Source organism: Microtus oregoni, unplaced genomic scaffold, assembly GCF_018167655.1.
Source record: "Microtus oregoni isolate MIOR12 unplaced genomic scaffold, Mior012 000074F_003, whole genome shotgun sequence".
NCBI lineage: Eukaryota > Metazoa > Chordata > Mammalia > Rodentia > Cricetidae > Microtus > Microtus oregoni.
In genome coordinates, this window is record NW_024543990.1 from 1,151,353 (window position 1) to 1,170,748 (window position 19,396).

Sequence of the window (19,396 nt, forward strand, 5' to 3'; positions counted from 1 at the left end):
AATCACTAGAGATTTTCTATTGAAGGGACTTCACAAGATGGCTCAGCTTGGTGTGCAACCATGAGGTCCCAACTTCACATCCCCAGCACTGACATAAAAAAAAAAATTGGTTGTGGCAGCACCCAACTGTAATCCCAGCACTGGGGAGGCAAAGGCAGGTGGATCTCTGGGGCTGGTTGGCCAGTCAATCTAACTAAATTGTTAAGCTATGGGTTTAGTGAGAGAGGAGAGTAGTTGAGGAAGACACCTGATGTAGACCTGGCTTCTACACACATAAAAATTTCAGTTGTGTGTTTTTTCTCCAAAGAAACATGCAGATGTGGAGAGGTTGGGGTGTAGCTCAGAAGGATTATATTGGCCTAGCCTACATGAGGCCCTGGATTCAATTCTCTGCACACATAGGAACAACAGAGAAAACTATGGAAACTAATAGACTTTTAGAATAATTGTCTAGTAGAACACTGACATACTTTGCAGGTTAGTTGACCCAAATGCCTGATTGCGGGATAGACAGATTTCTCAAGGTTGTCACTCTTTAGTGATAAAGAGGTTTGCAGGTTTTTTAAACTACTCTTTCTTAAGTTTGTTTTACAGTCGTAGTTTTAAAGCTTGAGTCAAATATTAAATGCAGATCGGAGACTCTACAACCTCTGATTTTTCTGTGAAAACGTTCTTAGAAATTTGAGTCTTCAGTCCTGGGTATTGTGTGACCTGCATTTGCTTCTTCAAGCCACCAAAGGAAATATTAAGCTGAAAAAAATCATTGTGGATTTAGAACATCTTCTGGAATCCAGTCAATAGGTGAACCTACTGCTGAATTGGAAAATGGTCTTATGGAGGCCAAAGATCAAAGAAGCTTTAGGGGATGTTCTTGGGCAAACACAAACAACCATGCCCAGCTAAATTCAGAGGAGAAAGTAGTTCCTTTCAATAAACACTTATTAGGTTTCCTTAAGGAGTACAAAAGGTCAAAAACCTGAGTCAGTGTTAAGAACACTTAATACGTGTTCATTGGAAGGCGCTACTTTCTCTTCTGAATTTAGCCAGGCATGGTGGTTCATGCCTGTAACACCAGTTACCTTTAATATTTCTGCTAAATAATATGGGATAGAAAAAAGATGATAGACTGTTACTTGTAAGTATAACCCTAATTTATTTTATTGTTCCAAGATTATTGACCTTCTGTGGAGTGACCCCAGAGGCAGAAAAGGCTGTTATCCAAATACAAGCCGAGGAGGGGGCTGCTATTTTGGACCAGACGTTACTTCCAAGATTCTTAATAAAAACCAATTGAAGATGCTCATTAGGTCTCATGAGTGTAAACCTGACGGGTATGAAATCTGTCACGATGGGAAGGTGAGCTGGCATCATGACTGAAATCCTCATAGCCATCCTTGCCACAGCCTGGTCTTCTCCACACTGTGTTGTCCTACCTAAAAGGCCAAGCAATGTCTTCACTACTTCTATCTTTACTACTCCCAGAAGCAGAAATTCTGATGTGTGAATGTAGTAATTACTCTTCTCAGTGTCATAATCAAGTGACGAGAAGCAGCTTAAGGAAGGCTTTATTTTGCCTCACAGTTTGAGAGTATAGATAGTCACATGATGGAGAAGACATGGTGGCAGGCCACTTGTCACATCTCAGGTGACCAGGAAGTAGAGAGAGATGTTGATGCTCAGCTGACATTCTCCTTACACCTTTTTTGAGACAGGGTTTCTCTATGAAGCCCTGGCTGTCCTGGAACCTGTTCTGTAGATTAGGCTAGCCATGAACTCACAGAGATCTGCCTGCCTCTGCCTCCCGAGTGCTGGGATTAAAGGCACGAGTCTTTCTTTTCCCTCTCATCCCCTTTTAGTTCTATCCAGGACCCCATACTAAGCGGTGGTGCCATCCACATTCAGGGAAAATCTTCCTCCCTCAATTAATCCTTTCTGGAAATGTCCTCAAGAGACACACCCAGAACTGTGCTCTGCTCAGGAATGTGATCTAGTTGACAGATGAAATGAACCATCACAGTGTATATCACAGTCGTACCTCTTTCCAACTCAGTACCCAAATATATCACTTTAAACCATAACAGTGACACTAAGTATTCTTGCTCTCTCTCCACCCCCTTTCTCTCTCTCTGTCTCTGACACACATATGCACACACACTTCATTTTTTACAAATTGTAAGCCAGTTCTCACAATACACAGTGCAATTCCCACAGACCACACTTCCCCTTACAAAGCATATCCAATCCCGTTTTCTCTCTTCTTTTGCACATCCCCTGTATAGGACAGAAAACACAGTACACTTCTTTCAGCTCATTGAGGAGGTGGTCACTAGCAAGTTGCTTACTGTGGTCAGTTTAACTACTGCCATCAAAATGGAGTGTCTTGTTGTCCAATTATGTCAATAATACTGGAAGAGGACTAAGAAACTGGTTCTTACCATCAGTTGTCCTAGGATGGTTCTTTTTGGTTTTCTTTATAGTGAATAGAAGCAAGTTACAACGAATATGGAATCCTTTGGCATTTCCTTCTACTCTATCAATTCAGTTTTGGCTCATACTAACACCGCAAGATAAATAAGCAAAGTATTATTTAGAATGTATTTGTAATTAGAAAATAGCCGTGGTTCATCTGAAGTGACATCCTTATTAGACCAGGACTGGATTAAACCCAGTTTCCCGTCACCAGCAAGTATTATCTTTCTATTATCTACCTACCATGCCTCCCAGGCTGACTTCTTCCTAAGGTAGTGGCCACAGTCCCATTATGTCTCTGCTCTTAAAGCACTGGATTCGTCCAGCTCTGAACCTTCTAAATCATTCAGCTTTGTGCAAAAGAAAAAGCATGAGCTTCTAACCAAATTTTATTTTGAGCCCACAGATATCACGAGGTAAGAAAATATGGAATTTATCTCTGTTGAAAATTAGTATTTATGAAACTTAACATTAAAGATAATTCTAAGATCTGGCACTAGATTAGTGTGTAGGAATTCAGGGCCATACCTGGGGCACTGAACGAAAAGCTAGGAGTTAGTAATGGAGACACCGACTGGAGACTTTTCCTTCAAGGGAATCATATGAAATCATGTCAGACCCAGATAATTTGCAGATTATGAGGTGGTTTTTTTTGAGAATTGAGCTATTTCTGGCTTATATTGAATGACCTTTTGAGAATTAACTTAATGAACTTGATCCTCTTTTTCTTTAATCAGGTCATTACTTTATTTTCTGCTTCTAATTATTACGAAGAAGGCAGCAACCGAGGAGCTTACATCAGACTAAGTTATGGTACAACTCCACAATTCTTCCAGTACCAAGTAACTAGTTCATCATGCCTGAGCCCTCTTCACCAAAGGTAGATAGCCCTAAAAATACTAAGGACTATATTTGTGACAGAGTAGAACCAGACCTGAGTGACTAAAAGCAGCTTTGCCATTGAAGTTTCTAGCCTTTGTTGTTGAGTTATCTGTTTCTTTAATTCTTTCAGTTTGTGCTTCATGTAGTTTTCGGTTTTGCTGTTAGGTTCATTATCTTCTATCATTAAGAATTGCCCCCTCCCTTACCTCTAGATTTTAGTTACAGTTTCTAGTTACCCTTTTCATCTGATGTCTACTTTGTCTCCTATTAGCATGACAGTCTTCATTTCGAAGCCTCATTTGAGTCTCATAATCCCTGTCTTTTTAGTTGTTTACTTAATTTACTTACATATGCTGTTATTACTCATATTTTCATCTGTCATTTTATCTTTTTGATACATAGTCTACACATTGTATTAGTGGGTTAAACATTGAAAAATTTTTTTAAAAAAGTCAGTTCTATAAATGTACAGACATTTTTGTTATCATATCCCCAAATAATATAATACACCAACTGTTTGTATTAAATGGAATTATAAACACTCTATAAATTAAGGTATATAAGAAGTTGTATATCAATTATATGTAAATATGGTATCAGTTTATGTAAGGAAATTGAGAAGCCTTAGAATTTTTTATGTGACAGACACATAGCAACAAGAACCTGCATTATTGTTTCCAGATACAGAAGTTTGCATGTTTTATAAATATTGATTGAGAGCAACACACCTATGTACAGTGCCTTCTGTCTAATCATATGTATTCACAGATACATATCCACAGTGCAATGTTGGCTCAGCCAGGATCCACCTTGCATACATGCTTAAACAAATGACTATCAAACCAGAACTATTGTGTCAAGGGGACTTTCCATACATAGGTGGATAGCTTTTCTGAAGAGACAGAATTTAGGTGGTGCACATCTTTCTAAATGGTATCAGCATTGTTTGCAAATGACAGATTCCAGTGCTTCAACTTAGGGGTTAGTTCACTGTGACCCAGGAACTGGGAGTGGAGCCCCTCAACGTGCCTTTAAGTTAGGAAAGAAATGAAATTCTCAAAACGTGGGGAGTCTCCTTTGCTTCCCTAAGAACAAAAGTCACAATGAAATCAGATCATTTTCTTCATAAAACCTACATGATAAACCCAGCAATGACCACATGACAAAATTAGGATCATTCAGTTTCTGAAAATCTATCATTTTGTTTGTTTGTTTGTTTGAGTCAGGGTTTCTCTTTGTAACCTGGAGAAAAGCTCTAGATTTTTTTCATTTCTCTTTTATTCTTGTTTTATTTTATTTTAATTTATTAGATTTTTTTAAAGGCCAGTCCAAATTCTCACTCCCTCCCCTCCTCCCATTCCCTCCACACACCAAGCCTTAGATTTTTTTTTATTTTTTATTGAAAAAAAATTTCCGCCTCCTCCCAGCATCCCATTTCCCTCCCCCTCCTCCCACCCTTCTCCCCCTCCCCCACTCCTCTCCCCCTCCATCTCCAGTCCAAAGAGCAGTCAGGGTTCCCTGCCCTGTGGAAAGTCCAAGGTCCTCCCACCTCCGTCCATGTCTAGGAAGGTGAACATCCAAACTGGCTAGGTTCCCACAAAGCCAGAACATGAAGAAGGATCAAAACCCCATGCTATTGTCCTTGGCTTCTCAGCAGCCCTCATTGTTCGCCATGTTCAGAGAGTCCAGTTTTATCCCATGCTTTTTGAGTCACAGTCCAGCTGGCCTTGGTGAGCTCCCAATAGATCAGCCCCACTGTCTCAGTGGGTGGGTGGGTGCACCCCTTGTGTTCCTGACTTCCTTGCTCATGTTCTCCCTTCTTCTGATCTTCGTTGGGACCTTGGGAGCTCAGTCCGGTGCTCCAGTGTGGGTCTCTGTCTCTATCTCCATCCATCGCCAGAAGAAGGTTCTATGGTGATATGCAAGATATTCATCATTATGGCTATAAGATAGGGTCATTTCAGATTCCCTATCCTCAGCTGCCCAAGGAACTAACTGGGGACATTGCCCTGGGCACCTGGAAGCCACAGTAGGTTCAAGTCTCTTGCCAACCCTAAGGTGGCTCCCTTAACTAAGATATGTGCTTCCCTGCTCCCCTATCCAACCTTCCTTTATCCCCAATCATCCCGTAAGTTCCCCCCATCCTCTCCTTCTCACTTTTCTCTCCCCATCTCCCCTTACCCCCATCCCACCCTACCCACAAGATCCCAATTTTTTTGCCTGGCAATCTTGTCTACTTCCCATAGCCAGGAGGATAACTATATGTTTTTCTTTGGGTTCACCTTATTTAGCTTCTTTAGGATCACAAATTATAGACTCAGTGACCTTTATATATGGCTAGAAACCAATTATGAGTGAGTACATCCCATGTTCATCTTTTTGGGTCTGGGTTACCTCACTCAGGATAGTGTTTTCTATTTCCATCCATTTGCATGCAAAATTCAAGAACTCATTGTTTTTTACCGCAGAATAGTACTCTAATGTGCATATATTCCACACTTTCTTCATCCATTCTTCCATTGAAGGACATCTAGGTTATTTCCAGGTTCTGGCTATTACCAATAATGCTGCTATGAACATAGTTGAACAAATGCTTTTGTCATATGATAGGGCATCTCTTGGGTATATTCCCAAGAGTGGTATTGCTGGGTCCAGGGGTAGGTTGATCCCGAATTTCCTGAGAAACCGCCACACTGCTTTCCAAAGTGGTTGCACAAGTTTGCATTCCTACCAGCAATGGATGGAGTGTGCCCCTTACTCCACAACCTCTCCAGCAAAGGCTATCATTGGTGTTTTTGATTTTAGCTATTCTGACAGGTGTAAGATGATATCTCAAAGTTGTTTTGATTTGCATTTCCCTGGTCGCTAAGGAGGTTGAGAATGACCTTAAGTGTCTTTTGGCCATTTGAACTTCTTCTGTTGAGAATTCTCTGTTCAGTTCAGTGCCCCATTTTTCCATTGGATTAATTAGCATTTTAAAGTCTAGTTTCTTGAGTTCTTTATATATTTTGGAGATTAGACCTTTGTCTGTTGCGGGGTTGGTGAAGATCTTATCCCAGTCAGTAGGTTGCCTTTTTGTCTTAGTGATAGTGTCCTTTGCTTTAAAATCTTTTGTATCCTAGAATCTACACTCTGTGAACACAGATGTCTGTATCTCAGGACTCTTTTGTTCTTCCGTTCCTCCTTCAAACTCATTTTTTATAAATGATTGAGGGTAGAAGTTTATGTTGAGGTAGTTAACTACGTGTTCTAGCGTTGATCAAAGGATTGTCTTTTCTACTAAATTGTTCTACCTCTGTTGCCATATGTGTTTTTATAATAGTTGGATCTATTTTTTGAAGTTCCTGTTATGTTCTACTCGTGTACATATTTGCTTTTATCACAGTCAGAATGGCAGAGTTTTTCTGTCAGGACTGTCAGTTTCCCAATAAATGCACAGAGACTTAATATTAATTATAAATGCTCAAACAATAGCTCAGGCTTGTTGCTAGCTAGCTCTTACGACTTAAATTAACCCATATTTCTTATCTATGCTCTACCATGTGGCAGTACCTTTTTATTTATCATGGCATGTTCATCTTGCTTCTCTCCTTGTCTCCTGGCAACTCAACCCTCCTTCTTTCCCGTGCTCTCTTTTTGTTTGCAAGTTCCTTTTAACTTCTACCTGTCCATTCAACCCTTTATTAGACAAATGAGATCAACAAATATTCTCAATGTACAAAAAGATTATTCCACGGCACTAATGTAATGGTAAATTTTGGTATCTTCATGGATCTAATCTACATGGGAAGTAGAAAAAGATAAGATCTCCTGAGTGAATTGGGAGCATGGGAACTATGGGAGAGGGTAGAAGGGGGAGGAAGGAAGGGGAGTAGAGAGAAATATATAGCTCAATAAAATCAAGAAAAACAATTTAAAAAATTTTGGTTCCTTTTATCAAATAATTATTCAATATTCACATGAATCTTTCAAATTCCAGAAAACTCTATCTATAATCTTGCTGCTATAATTGCTGACCCTGTGAGAATGTGAAACTGGATCATAAATGAAATACAAAATAAAAGAAATTAACAAAATGGCTGAGCATGATGGTGTATGCATGTAATCTCAGCGCACAGGAGTCAGAGGCAGGAGGACTTTGGATTGTAGGCTAGTTTAAACTCTGTTTAAAAAAGAATTTTCAGGTCATCAAGATAGCTCAGCAGGTAAAAGCACCTCCTGTGCAAGCCTAGTTAGTGCCTTGTGTTCGAGTCCTGGAACATACATAAAGGTTTAAGGGAAGAACCAGCTCCACAAAATTGTCTTCTGATCTGCTCACATATACTGCACACAACCCGTTCACCATATCAAGTTGTCAAATACAAAACATAAAATGTCTAAGAAATGAAAAAGGAACAATATACTAATACTACTACTAATAATAATTTTTCAAATGTTTAACAAATCTCCAAAATATATACACAAATATACTACATTTACTATCTAGCAATATAGTATGTATAAACAGACAATTTATTTAATGTAGAAACTGGTATGTGGTAACATAGCACATTAAAATTAAGTAGAAGCTAATGATTTATTTAAGTTTCACTGAAATGCTGTTTTCTTAACATAGGGTGAGTGCTATGGAATTCAGTGCCTTCAAGATATTGAAAGAAAGAATGCTTTCACGAAAAACTGATCTCATCAGTGCTTTCCAGCTCCGTGACTATGGGAGAACAGGTAATAACTTATTTATCATTTCTTAACATTCTGGCTATATACAGAGCAGGTTTTCTTCAATGGGATTTTAGTTCTTCTTTGTTGTTAGAAAGGAACGGTAGAAAATAAAGAATCCATTCACTAAAAAAATATCAGAATGTATCTCCTTTTCAGTAAGCTTCTTCGAATTTAAGAAACTAACAGCCCTGAATTAGACTTCTCTTCTGGAGGATGCAGAATCATAATATGTTTGTCAGCTTCCCAGTATCTTAGTCTCATGACTGCCATTCTTTTGAACAATTATTTGAGCTTGGTATAGAGGCACATGCCTGAAATTCCCAGACTGAGGCTGAGGCAGGAGAATGATGAGTATGAGGTCAGCTTGGGCTACACGGAGAGATTCTGTCTTTAAAAAGTACAGTCATAACAAAAAGATGATTTGAATCATGTGTGGAAGCATGAAGCAACAATTAAGCACCAAAGGCTAGACTGTCTTGGCATGAAGGCTAATGTTGCTCTAGCAACCATCCTGATATGAGATTCTAGCACGGTAGAAAAAGAGAAAAGATGAATTTTGGATTTGTGTGCCTTCAAAGTGACTAAAAAAATGTCCCCAACTGCCTCTTTGAAGAGAACATCCTTAATTGTAGCCACTGGTGTATTCGGAGGTTAGCATCAATTAGTGTGCGCTTGCAATTAAGGCCTGACTACTGAATAAATGAGGTGAGCTGCAATGACAGAGAGACAACAATGACAAGAACAAAACCCAGCAAATAACAGAGCTAGTTTCTCCCAAGGAAACCAGCTGTGGGAACTGTCAAATACAAAATAGAAAATACCTAAGAAAGGCACGGATGAGAACCGCGGATATGTGCTTGAAAGATCTGAACTATGATATGATTTGAAGAAGTATCAAATACTTATAGCACTATGTTTATTAAAATAAAGAGGAAACAGCGCTGGTGCTGCTTACCTGTAATGCCAGCAGTTGGCAGGTGGTGGCAGGAAGTCAGGAATTTGAGGCCAGCTGGGCTACATGAGTCCTGGCCTCAAGCCAAAAACAAAACCCCAGAGAGTGAGAGAGTGCTCATAATGAATGTGTTTAAGAGAAGGTTAGCATCAGGAATTAGATTGAGAGCTAGGAACTTCCAAGGCCAGCCTAAACTTATAGTAACCCCCAAGGATAGCCTGAGCTACATAGTCACTCACACCCCATCTCAAAAAATTATTATGTACAGCAAAAATGAACAAAACATATAGTCAGGATCTAAGTCTATCGTTTATCAGGATACAAGGAAGGAAGACTAGAGAGAGTGTAAGGGAGGCAGACTATATTTAACACGATAATGCCTACAGACCCGTGACAGAGTCCTAGAAATCAAGAGGAACAATGATTCTCAAACAGGATAAATAAAATTAAATCTGCACTCCCATCCACTTGTAATGAGGATGCAGAGCACCAATAGAGAAGAGGGCATTCAAATGTAAGCAGAGAGGAAATACAGATTGCTAAAAAGATACAGCAGTTAGACTGATAGACTAATCAGCAACTGAGAAAAAAAGCCAGTAGATAGTGGATCATATAAACAAAGATTGAAAGTTATATTTAGAAAAATGGCATGAAAACATTAACAGAAACACAGCTGGAAGTACTCTGTTAATAGCACAGAAAGTAGATTCTGAGGAAATACATGTTGCTAGACATGAAAAGGGACACTTCATGATGGCAAACATTTAATTTGCCACTTGAATTTATTCTGCATGTTTGTGTTCCTACTGATATAACCTCAAAATATGTGAAACAAAACTGACAGAGCAATGAGCAGAAATAGAAAAATTTGCCATCATAGTGGGAGACTTTAATATTCCTTCTTTAGTAACTAAAGAGACAGACCAAAGAAAATGCCCTGACAAGTGCTACAGCTCTATATAATCTAAACATAAAAATTCCTTTTGGTGGCACACTCCTGTAATCCCAGTCAGCACTCGAGGCAGAGGCAATGGAATCATTATTTTGATACTAGTCTGTGATATATAACAAACACACACACATGCGCACACACATATGCACGCGCGCACACAGACACTTTTAGAAATGAGAAACATACTTCTGAGTAGTCCTTAGATCAAAGAAGAAATCATAGTAGAAATTAAAATACTCAAGCTGAATGATAATGTAAATTCACATGTAAAGTTTACAGAATACAAATTACAGAAACATTGGTCACTTTGAATGCATCTATTTTAAAAGATGAAACTGTTATCAACTAATAAGAAAATAGTTCTTTGAAGAAACTGGTAAACTTGATAAAACAGAGAGAGAGAGAGAGAGAGAGAGAGAGAGAGAGAGAGAGAGAGAGAGAGAGAGAGGAGCAAGCTAGTACACAAATTAGAGAATACATATTCAAGTACAAATAACCAAGAGTAAGATAGAAAGAGATGCTATTATGAAATTTATAATCATTAAGATCATTAGATACATTATGAAAATTTATCTAGCAATGTATTAGAACTTTACATCAAATGGACACAGTCCTAAAATAAATTCATCCACACACACATTCTAAACAGAGACAGAAATAAACCAAAAAGCTTGATGACTGTAACTGTTAAAGAAACTGAATCAGAAAATTCGAAAGTTTCTATAACAGCTTCATTCAGCATGGCGGCAGGCATTTAAGAAAACAAGAAAGTAATTTGATCCCTTTTTCTAGAGAACAGGGACAGAGTATTTTAGGAGGTCAACCTAACCTTTGGGCTTAAACCTAACAAGAATATGGAGAAGGACAATTAAGGGCTGATCTTATTGATACATTTATATAAAAAATAAACAAAATAGTCAAATATTAGAATATCACAACCAAGTTTGGCTTTTGCTATAAATACTAGGAGCTCCAAGCTGTTTTGTCATTCCAAACCCAGTCAGTATAATTCACTATTTTAATAAAGATATCCTATAATGTACTTAAAAACAATTATTTGGTATATTTAACCCTGTTTTATGGTTTAATTTTATTTAAAATTTTTTTAGGTTTTTCAAGACAGAGCTTCTCTGTGTGTAGCCCTGACAATACTGGAATTCACTTTATAGATCAGTAGACCAGGCTGGCCTCAACTCACAGAGATCCACCTGCTTCTGTCTCCCAAGTGCTGGGATTAAAGGTTTGTGCCACTACAGGCCAGTTTATTTAAAAAATTTGAGACAAGGTCTCTAAAAAACAGTCTGGCCTCAAACTCCCTGTGTAGCTGAGGATGAATACCTGAACTGTGGATCTTCCTGCCTCCACCTCCTCTGTGCTGAGAGTATAGATTTATGCCAGCACGCCCGATTTATGTGGTACTGGGGATCGAAATCAGGGCTCTGTACATGCTAGACAAACACTCTACCAACTGAGCTCCATCCTGTGACCTGGTTTCAAGGTTTGTAAAAGCATTTAGACAATTAAGAATAAGTGTCGAATGTGGTGGCTCATGCTTCTAATTCTAGCACTAGGGAGGTGGAGGAAGGAGTATAAAGAATTCAAGGACAGCTTCAGCTACATATTGTATGCAAGGTATGAGCACTGTACACATGGTACTCAGACATACATGCAGGCAAAACATTCATATACATAAAATAAGTCTAAAAATAAAAGAGACACTATATATACATGTATTTATATATAAAAATATTTATATTTTTTATTTTATTTATTTATTAAAGATTTCTGTCTCCTCCCTGCTACCGCCTCCCATTTCCCTTCCCCTCCCCCAATCAACTCCCCCTCCCTCATCAGCCAGAAGAGCAGTCAGGGTTCCCTGCCTTGTGGGAAGTCCAAGGAATATTTATACACTTAGCAAAACCACTAGAAATAATAAAATTGTTTATTCAGAATCATTGAGTGCTGGGCATGGTGGCTCATGCCTGTCAGAAAAAAAATGAAAGGAAGATTGTAAGTTTGAGGCTAGCCTGAGCTATATAGTGAGTTCAAGGCTAGCCTGAGTTATATATTGAGGTTCTGTCTCAAAAGCCAAGGTTTGGCAATATAGCTTGGTGGTAGAATGCTTGCTTGTTGTATATACTAAGTTTCATCCCCAACAAAAAGTTGCCTCAAATAAATATATATCTTCAATAATCAGAAAAATAAAAATACTTATGGTTTAGAAAATTACAATATAATATTAAATCAAAAACAGTTGGGAAAATAGGTAAATGATATGTTAAAATATTAAAAATGAAAGTAAGTCTCTCTTCTGTTTTCAAATCTTACTTTATGTATTAGATAATGGGAAAAGGGACTTTTTCTTTTTTTTTTTTTTTTGCTTTTTGTTTTTGTTTTCTGAGACAGAGTTTCCCCGTGCGGCCTCATCTGTCCTGCAACTTTCCCTATAGCCAGGCTGGCCTCAAACTCACAGAGATCCACCTGCCTCTGCCACCCAAGTGCCTGACTACAAGGAGAATTTCTTTCATGTGACAGTAAGATTTAGAGAACAAAAACTTTCTTTACTTATTCTTTACTTGAGGTGCTAGAACCTAGTCAGACAGATCATGGAGGAGAGGAGGGGCCCTCAGTCCTCAAAACTCCCGGCTGTCACTAACTCTGTGAAGGAGCTTGCGCTTTTATTTTGTCAAATTATGTACCAATCATATGGGCCTTTGTTGTTGCTGTCAGGGAGGATTTCATTGGCGCAGTGGGCTTTTTCTATGGAGAACATTTTGGGGCTGAACTTACCATGGAGATCTCTGAGTTCACACCTGGTACACATAGATGAAGATAGAAATGTTGACTACATGTCCAGCTTCCAGGATGTCCACATTGAAAAGCCTGTCAAGGAGGTGAGTGACATGTTAGTTCCAGCTAAAAACCTGGCTCCGTCACAACACCCTTCGGACAACCTCTAAGCAACTTAGTGCTTTCAAAAATTAGGGTTGGAATTATCTAATGGATGGGAATGACAGTCTCAAGAAAGGCCAGAAGGGAATCTCCGGGGAACATGGTGAGGAGGTTGGGGAATGTGTGTATGCTCTGTCGAACAGACAAAATAAAAAACCAAAAGCTTTGTAAGCAAATCTATGTCAAATCTGACATTCTTAGTTTCAGGTGTTGTCCCGGGCAACTGTAACAACATCACCACAGTCTCTCATAAAAAAATACCACTCAAATACTCAACATGCATGTACAGACTTGCTGACATGCCCTAGAATATGCCTTAAAGTATTAGAAGATATAAAATATCTTATTAAAATGACAGTACCACAGGGACACTGATCAGAAATCATCTAACTAGTTAGCAATTCATCAGTTACTAGTTAGAACACAGCAGATGGGAACCTGGGTGATCCTTTGTAGGGAAGATGAGAAGAACAAAGAGAATCATGTAGACCAGATGGGAAAATAGGAAGAAGGCCTTGGATGGTAGCGACCGTTTACCACGGCGATTCAGATCATAGGCTTCAGCACAGAGGGGCTAAGATCCAAATATCACTACCTGACCTCTGGGAAAATTGCTTTATCTTTTTCTTTTCTGTCCTTTTTCTTTAAGATTATAGAAGATGAAATGGAACAATCCCTGTAGACTTTTCTGTAGATTTGCAGCTGTTATTTCCTGCTGTCGTATTGAGTCTTTGCCCCTGTAGAGCACATGGGCAAGTCTTTAATCAGACTCAGAGTGGTTAGGCCAAGGGACAGCTTGCCTTCTCAGATGTGAATTGGTGGTCTTAAGACCTAGTTCATGGTAAATAAACCCAGCATGCTTATTGGATTTATCCCTTAGCACCATAAAGAGATAAAAAGAATTTATGAGCTTATTTTGTATTTGTTGCATTTGCTGAAATTATTCTGTATTGGTTTTTTTTTTTTTTGGTGGGGGGGGGGGTGAAAACCTGTTAGCTCAAAGAGACAGAGAAAGCACCCAGCCGACTTTCCTCCTCTGCAGATGTCCCAGAAGGCTCTTTCTCCTACTCTGTCTCCAACAAGCCTCCTCAAACTAAAATATCCCTCCCCTCTATTTCCTGTGCCTCTCTCTGTTCATCCTCCTCACTCCCCTGTAGTCTCTATTGTTTTTTTCTATGTTTACTTCCTGTGAACTGGTTGCTTGTTCTGCCTCTTGACCTATGGTTGACTTTATTTAATCCTGCTTACGATATTCATGAAGGAGGCTCTTGGATGACAGGTGTGGGCTAGGGCAGAGGGACACCACAACTAGAAACAGGTTTGTCCAGCAAACAATACAATCTCTGGGTTCGCAATGTGATCAGATGTCCTGTAATATTTCTTTCTTTTTGTCTAAATTAAGAGGAAAGGACTTAACTCTAACACAGCTAAACTATTTGCAATAATGAAGGTATTTCTGCCAAGCTTTCTACAATGTGCAGTTGCTTGCATTTGGTAGTCCTTTTTCTTATTCAGGCTCGTGGGAACTCATCACTGACAGCCGTGGAACCTCCATGGGACCGAACTAGGCCCTTTGCATGTGGGAGACAGTTGTGTAGCTTGGTCTATCTTAGGGGCCCCTCTCAGTGGGACCAGGATCTATCCCTGGTGCATGAGCTGGCTTTTTGGAGCCCATTCCCTATGGAGGGATGCCTTGCTCAGACTCAATGCAGAAGGGAGGAGCTTGGTCCTGCCTCAAGTGAAATGTGGCCGACTTTGTTGACTCCCTGTGGGAGGCCTAACCCTTTGGGAGGAGTAGATGAGGGGTAGGCTGGGAGGGAGGTGAGGAGGGAGAGTGAGGAAGGACGGGAGGGAGATGGGTTGGAATGTAAAATGAAATTAATCCTCAGTATTCTAACACTTAAAAAATCTTGATTCTAGATGAAATCTAGTCTAACTGAAACTCTGTATAGACACCGATCTGACCTGAAAATCATATTTAATATCATCGACACTGATCACTCAGGTAAGTGAATATTGACTGGCTCAGGAGTAATACTGAACACCGATTGGTTCAGGAGAAGCAAAGGCTAGTTTGTTTCTTTGAGTTCGGGACTCAGTTTTCATTTATTTCATTTTTCATCCAACTTGGGGAAATGTAAAGAAAAAAAATAAACGAATATTTAATATTATTAGTCATTTAGTTTGGCCACAAATTCTGTACCGCAGATCATAGAGTTCTCCAGAAGCCTTTATAATCATTGATCTCACTGAATAGCTCCTTTATATAAACCACCAGCAGGGATGAGAAAGACTTGCACTTGATCGTAGCCACAAGACTGAGAACCAATTAAAGATGATTCGCTTTCTGCTGTTGTATCTTTGTTAACAGGAAAAGAGTGCTGATTTTGTTTTAAGGGATTGAAAACTCAGTTTTGATTTAGCTTTAATATATGATTACTGATTTTGTGATTTAAAAAGGCAGGGCTGGGAATATAGCTCAGTTGTAGAGAGATTGCCTGTTGTGTATGAGGCTCTGGGTACCATCCTCAGCACCCTGCCCCTAACCTCTGTGCAGAGACATCTGAGTGTGAAAAAGTATCAATAATGATCCAGGAAAATAGATTATTGCATATAAAAACAGCACCCATGGGTTTATGAGATGACCCATCAGGCAAAGTTGCTCACTGCTGACCATGATGGTCTGAATTCAATCCCTGAGACACACGTGGTAGAAGGGTGGAAGGGGGAACTGACTCTCAAGTTGTCCTCTGACCTCAGCATGTGCAGTATGGCTTAGGCTGCACACACACACACACACACACACACACACACACACACACACACACACACCATCATCATCAACATATTGACTCTCAGGGTACTTTCTCCTGCTTTAATGTTGCAATCTCTTCTGCCATCCTTCTCCGTATCTTGTACCCTTAGATTTTAGTTTATAGAATTTCTATACCACTTTCGTCCATATCCACTTACTAGTTCTTCACCTGGTACTCTTTTTGGCATTAACATATTCCCAGGATCCTTGGTAGTAGCAAGCAACATACTGTTTCTTACACGTATGATCTTATTCTTTTGTTTCCTTCAGTATTTTGATTCTCAGGCATGTTAGTGAGTTTATGATTGGGACTATTCAATCAGTGTGGCTTCTCCCCTACTCTTTCAGGGAGGGGTCTTAACATTAGCACTTAACTTTCTCCTGTTTGCTTTTAGGTCTAATCTCCTTGGATGAATTCCGGACCATGTGGAAACTTTTCAACACTCACTACAATGTTCAGATTGATGATTCCCAAATTGATGAGCTTGCCAAGATAGTGGACTTCAACAAAGATGGAAACATAGACTTTAATGAGTTCCTAAAGGCTTTCTATGTAGTACATAAACATGAGAAGCCGCAGAGCCATCTTGCTCAAGATGAACAAAAACTTCTCCCAGCCTCTTTGAAAACAGCTGATCCCAACCTCTAGTCTTAACCAGGACCTTTGAAATCCATCGTAATCAGGCAAAGTAGACCCTAATTCATAGAACAAGCAGATGCACAGTGTGAGTGTTGGCAGTCCTTAGCAAACCACTATTGGTAAGACTAGGTTAAAAATCTGTTGATGAAATTGACCTCCAGTGTTGGGATCCATACATGGCCTGTGATGAACTGGCTTTGAGCCTGCTGGTTTTAGATCATACCTAACCAGGAGACTGGAGCAATTTGGAAGCATACTGGAAGGAACCCACAGAGCAGGAGAGAAAACTATTAGGTATAATATCTATGAGTGGCTGAGGATAAGAAGAATGCTAAACTGTTATTGAAATAAAGCATTTCCATCATCAAGCTGTCATCATTTTTGGGGATTCCATAACCAGCGATCTTCAGTTGGTGGGGGACCACCTTCAGGGAAGAGGGTCATATCAGAATCTTGAGAGAGACTGTGAGACCAACAACAAAGCCCTTATTTTTTATATTTGTTGAAATTATAAAATAAGTATATTCAGATTGAGCCCTATAATTAATATGGTTTGAGAACCTGACTGATAAGACAGGGTCTTGGTTATATATACTACAACTTACTCTGCTGTTCTGATTGCATATCAGACAATTAAGTTCTGTCTAAAAGTTAGGCTATGTTTCATTATTTTTACAACTTTAGAACTTCAAGATCGAGAAAAAATCCAGATCCTACAAGTCTGCCTGCTACATATATCAGAAATAATACATGAATTGTATCAGATATCTTTTGAAATGAATATCTAAACTTGTAGAAAAGCAAAAAAAACTCCCAGAGGCAGGAAAACAGTCTAACGGAAATCATGATAATTCATGCATCAGACAAGATAGGTATTAATGCTGTTGTAAAAATGTAATTTTCACCTCAAAGAACAAATGATAATTTATTTAAATATGTATGGTCATGCCCAGAAACCTGTATTACCTCTAATTCTATGTTCTAACATGGTAACAGTTTTTATAAATCTTTACAGTGACAGAAAAAAGAAAATCATGCATCAAAATACAGTAATACATTGATAGAAACATCAGTTATGAGAGTTATAGAAGAGTGTGGAAATCTCCATCACAGATCTCACACAATATAGGAGATACTGTTAGAGTGGATTGATGGAAGCTAGTGACTTTCTAAAAATAAAATAAATAAAGTGTTTGTTTCATTAATTTTTTAAATTAAAATATAATTACATCCTGTTTCCCCTTCCCTTTCCTCCCTGTAACCCCTCCCATGTATGCCCCCCTCCCCTGCTCTCTCTCGGATCCATGGCATTCTGTCAAACTTAGAAATGGGCAATGAATGACTTTTAAAGGGACTGAAAATAGCCCCAAATAATTTGACTTGGGCTGAAACATTTTAATTTTCCATAATCACAAAACTAAGTCATTTGACCTTGTATAATCTTTAACACAGGTGCAGCTCTTTTTCCCTTCAGTTCACAATACAAAGAATATTGTGGAGAATTTTTTAAAAAAGATTATTGCTAAATGCAAAGGGAATAATTCACCATGAAGAAAAAATAATTTAGATGTATATGCATCTAATCACAAAGCTTTAAAATTAATACAGAAATTTGTACAAGTGCTAGGCTAAATTGATAGAGAAAGCTTTGTGATATCTTTGTCAATAACTTGTCATGGAAATATAAAAGTATGAAATATTGGACAGTCTAACTAACCTGATGCATCATGTGAGTATCTATAAATGCATGTCTATATACTATATAGATATGTGCATGTGCAAACATTTCTGGAACTCAAATCAACTTTTGAAATGTAATTTTTTTTTTTTTTTTTGGTTTTTCGAGACAGGGTTTCTCTGTGGTTTTGGAGCCTGTCCTGGAACTAGCTCTTGTAGACCAGGCTGGTCTCGAACTCACAGAGATCCGCCTGCCTCTGCCTCCCAAGTGCTGGGATTAAAGGCGTGCGCCACCACCGCCCGGCCTGAAATGTAATTTTTAAGATCCACTCTGCAGAATACATATTTTAAGCACACTGGAACATTTATAAAAACTGACCACGAAACAGATCACAATTACCAATCAATGAGAAACATATTATATTCTCTGATTCTAATGCAATTAAATTCAAAGTAAATATGCACAAGGCCCTAGGTTTGAGCTGAAAAAAAAACTTAAAAAGCTAGCCATATTAATGAAGACTAAAAAAGAATATAACTATAGATTTACCATAAAACTTTAAAAAGAAATTCGCAAGAATTCTGTAACTTTAGGCTAAATCTTAACAACAAAAACAACAGCAACAAAAATAGCTGCTACATGAAAAGATTTCAGTTGCTGAGATAAAATACCCTGACTGAAAGCATCACAGAGGAGGAACGGGTTTATTTGGCTTACAATTTCAGCTCCCAGTTCATCTTTTCAGGGAAGTCAAGGCAGGAAATCAATCAGCTAGTCACATCACATCACAGGCAAGAGGAAGGGAGAATATGCACATGCCTGCTTGCGTCTACTGGTTTTCATGTTGCTTTCTCCTATCTCATATAGCTCAGAATCCTCTGTCTAGGGAATGGAGCCATCCATAATGGACTGGGCAGCAGCTATGAAAACAAACCTGAGGTCTTCAACTTACGTGTACAAAACTCCTTTCCTCTTCTCTCATATTAAAACTGATTGATAATGTAGGGCTTGCAAAATGTCTAAAACCTCAGGCCATCTCTGATGACTGTTTTTTTTGTTGTTGTTATTTTGTGAATATCATTTGGTTATTTATTCTCAAGAGTTTTTTTTCTAGCACCCTAGGAAAACCATATAGGTATAGTTGATCCTCATGCTCAGATCTCATATTTACAAATTTCCCTGCTCACTAAAACTTATTCATAATTCAAAATTAATATGTGCAATTGTCATGTGCGAAGGTGGTGGAAAATATGGGTTAAATGCATGGTTCCAGTTGAGGTCAAACATGGTGACACTCTGCCGTTTTGTTTAAGTTTCCAGACCATAACCAAGTGTCC

The 19,396-nt window shown here is 38.7% G+C and overlaps 1 protein-coding gene across 1 annotated transcript in view; it reads left to right on the forward strand.

Moving 5' to 3' along the window:
* Window positions 1-16,390, forward strand: part of Ppef1 (protein phosphatase with EF-hand domain 1) — a 115,798-nt gene extending 99,408 nt beyond the window's left edge. The window contains exons 11-16 of the mRNA XM_041642404.1: window positions 1,171-1,356; window positions 3,207-3,349; window positions 7,967-8,073; window positions 12,705-12,868; window positions 14,847-14,931; window positions 16,137-16,390. Coding sequence (XP_041498338.1) covers window positions 1,171-1,356; window positions 3,207-3,349; window positions 7,967-8,073; window positions 12,705-12,868; window positions 14,847-14,931; window positions 16,137-16,390 — 939 coding nt within the window. The remainder of the gene's footprint in view (window positions 1-1,170; window positions 1,357-3,206; window positions 3,350-7,966; window positions 8,074-12,704; window positions 12,869-14,846; window positions 14,932-16,136) is intronic.
* The last annotated feature ends 3,006 nt before the right edge of the window (window positions 16,391-19,396 follow it).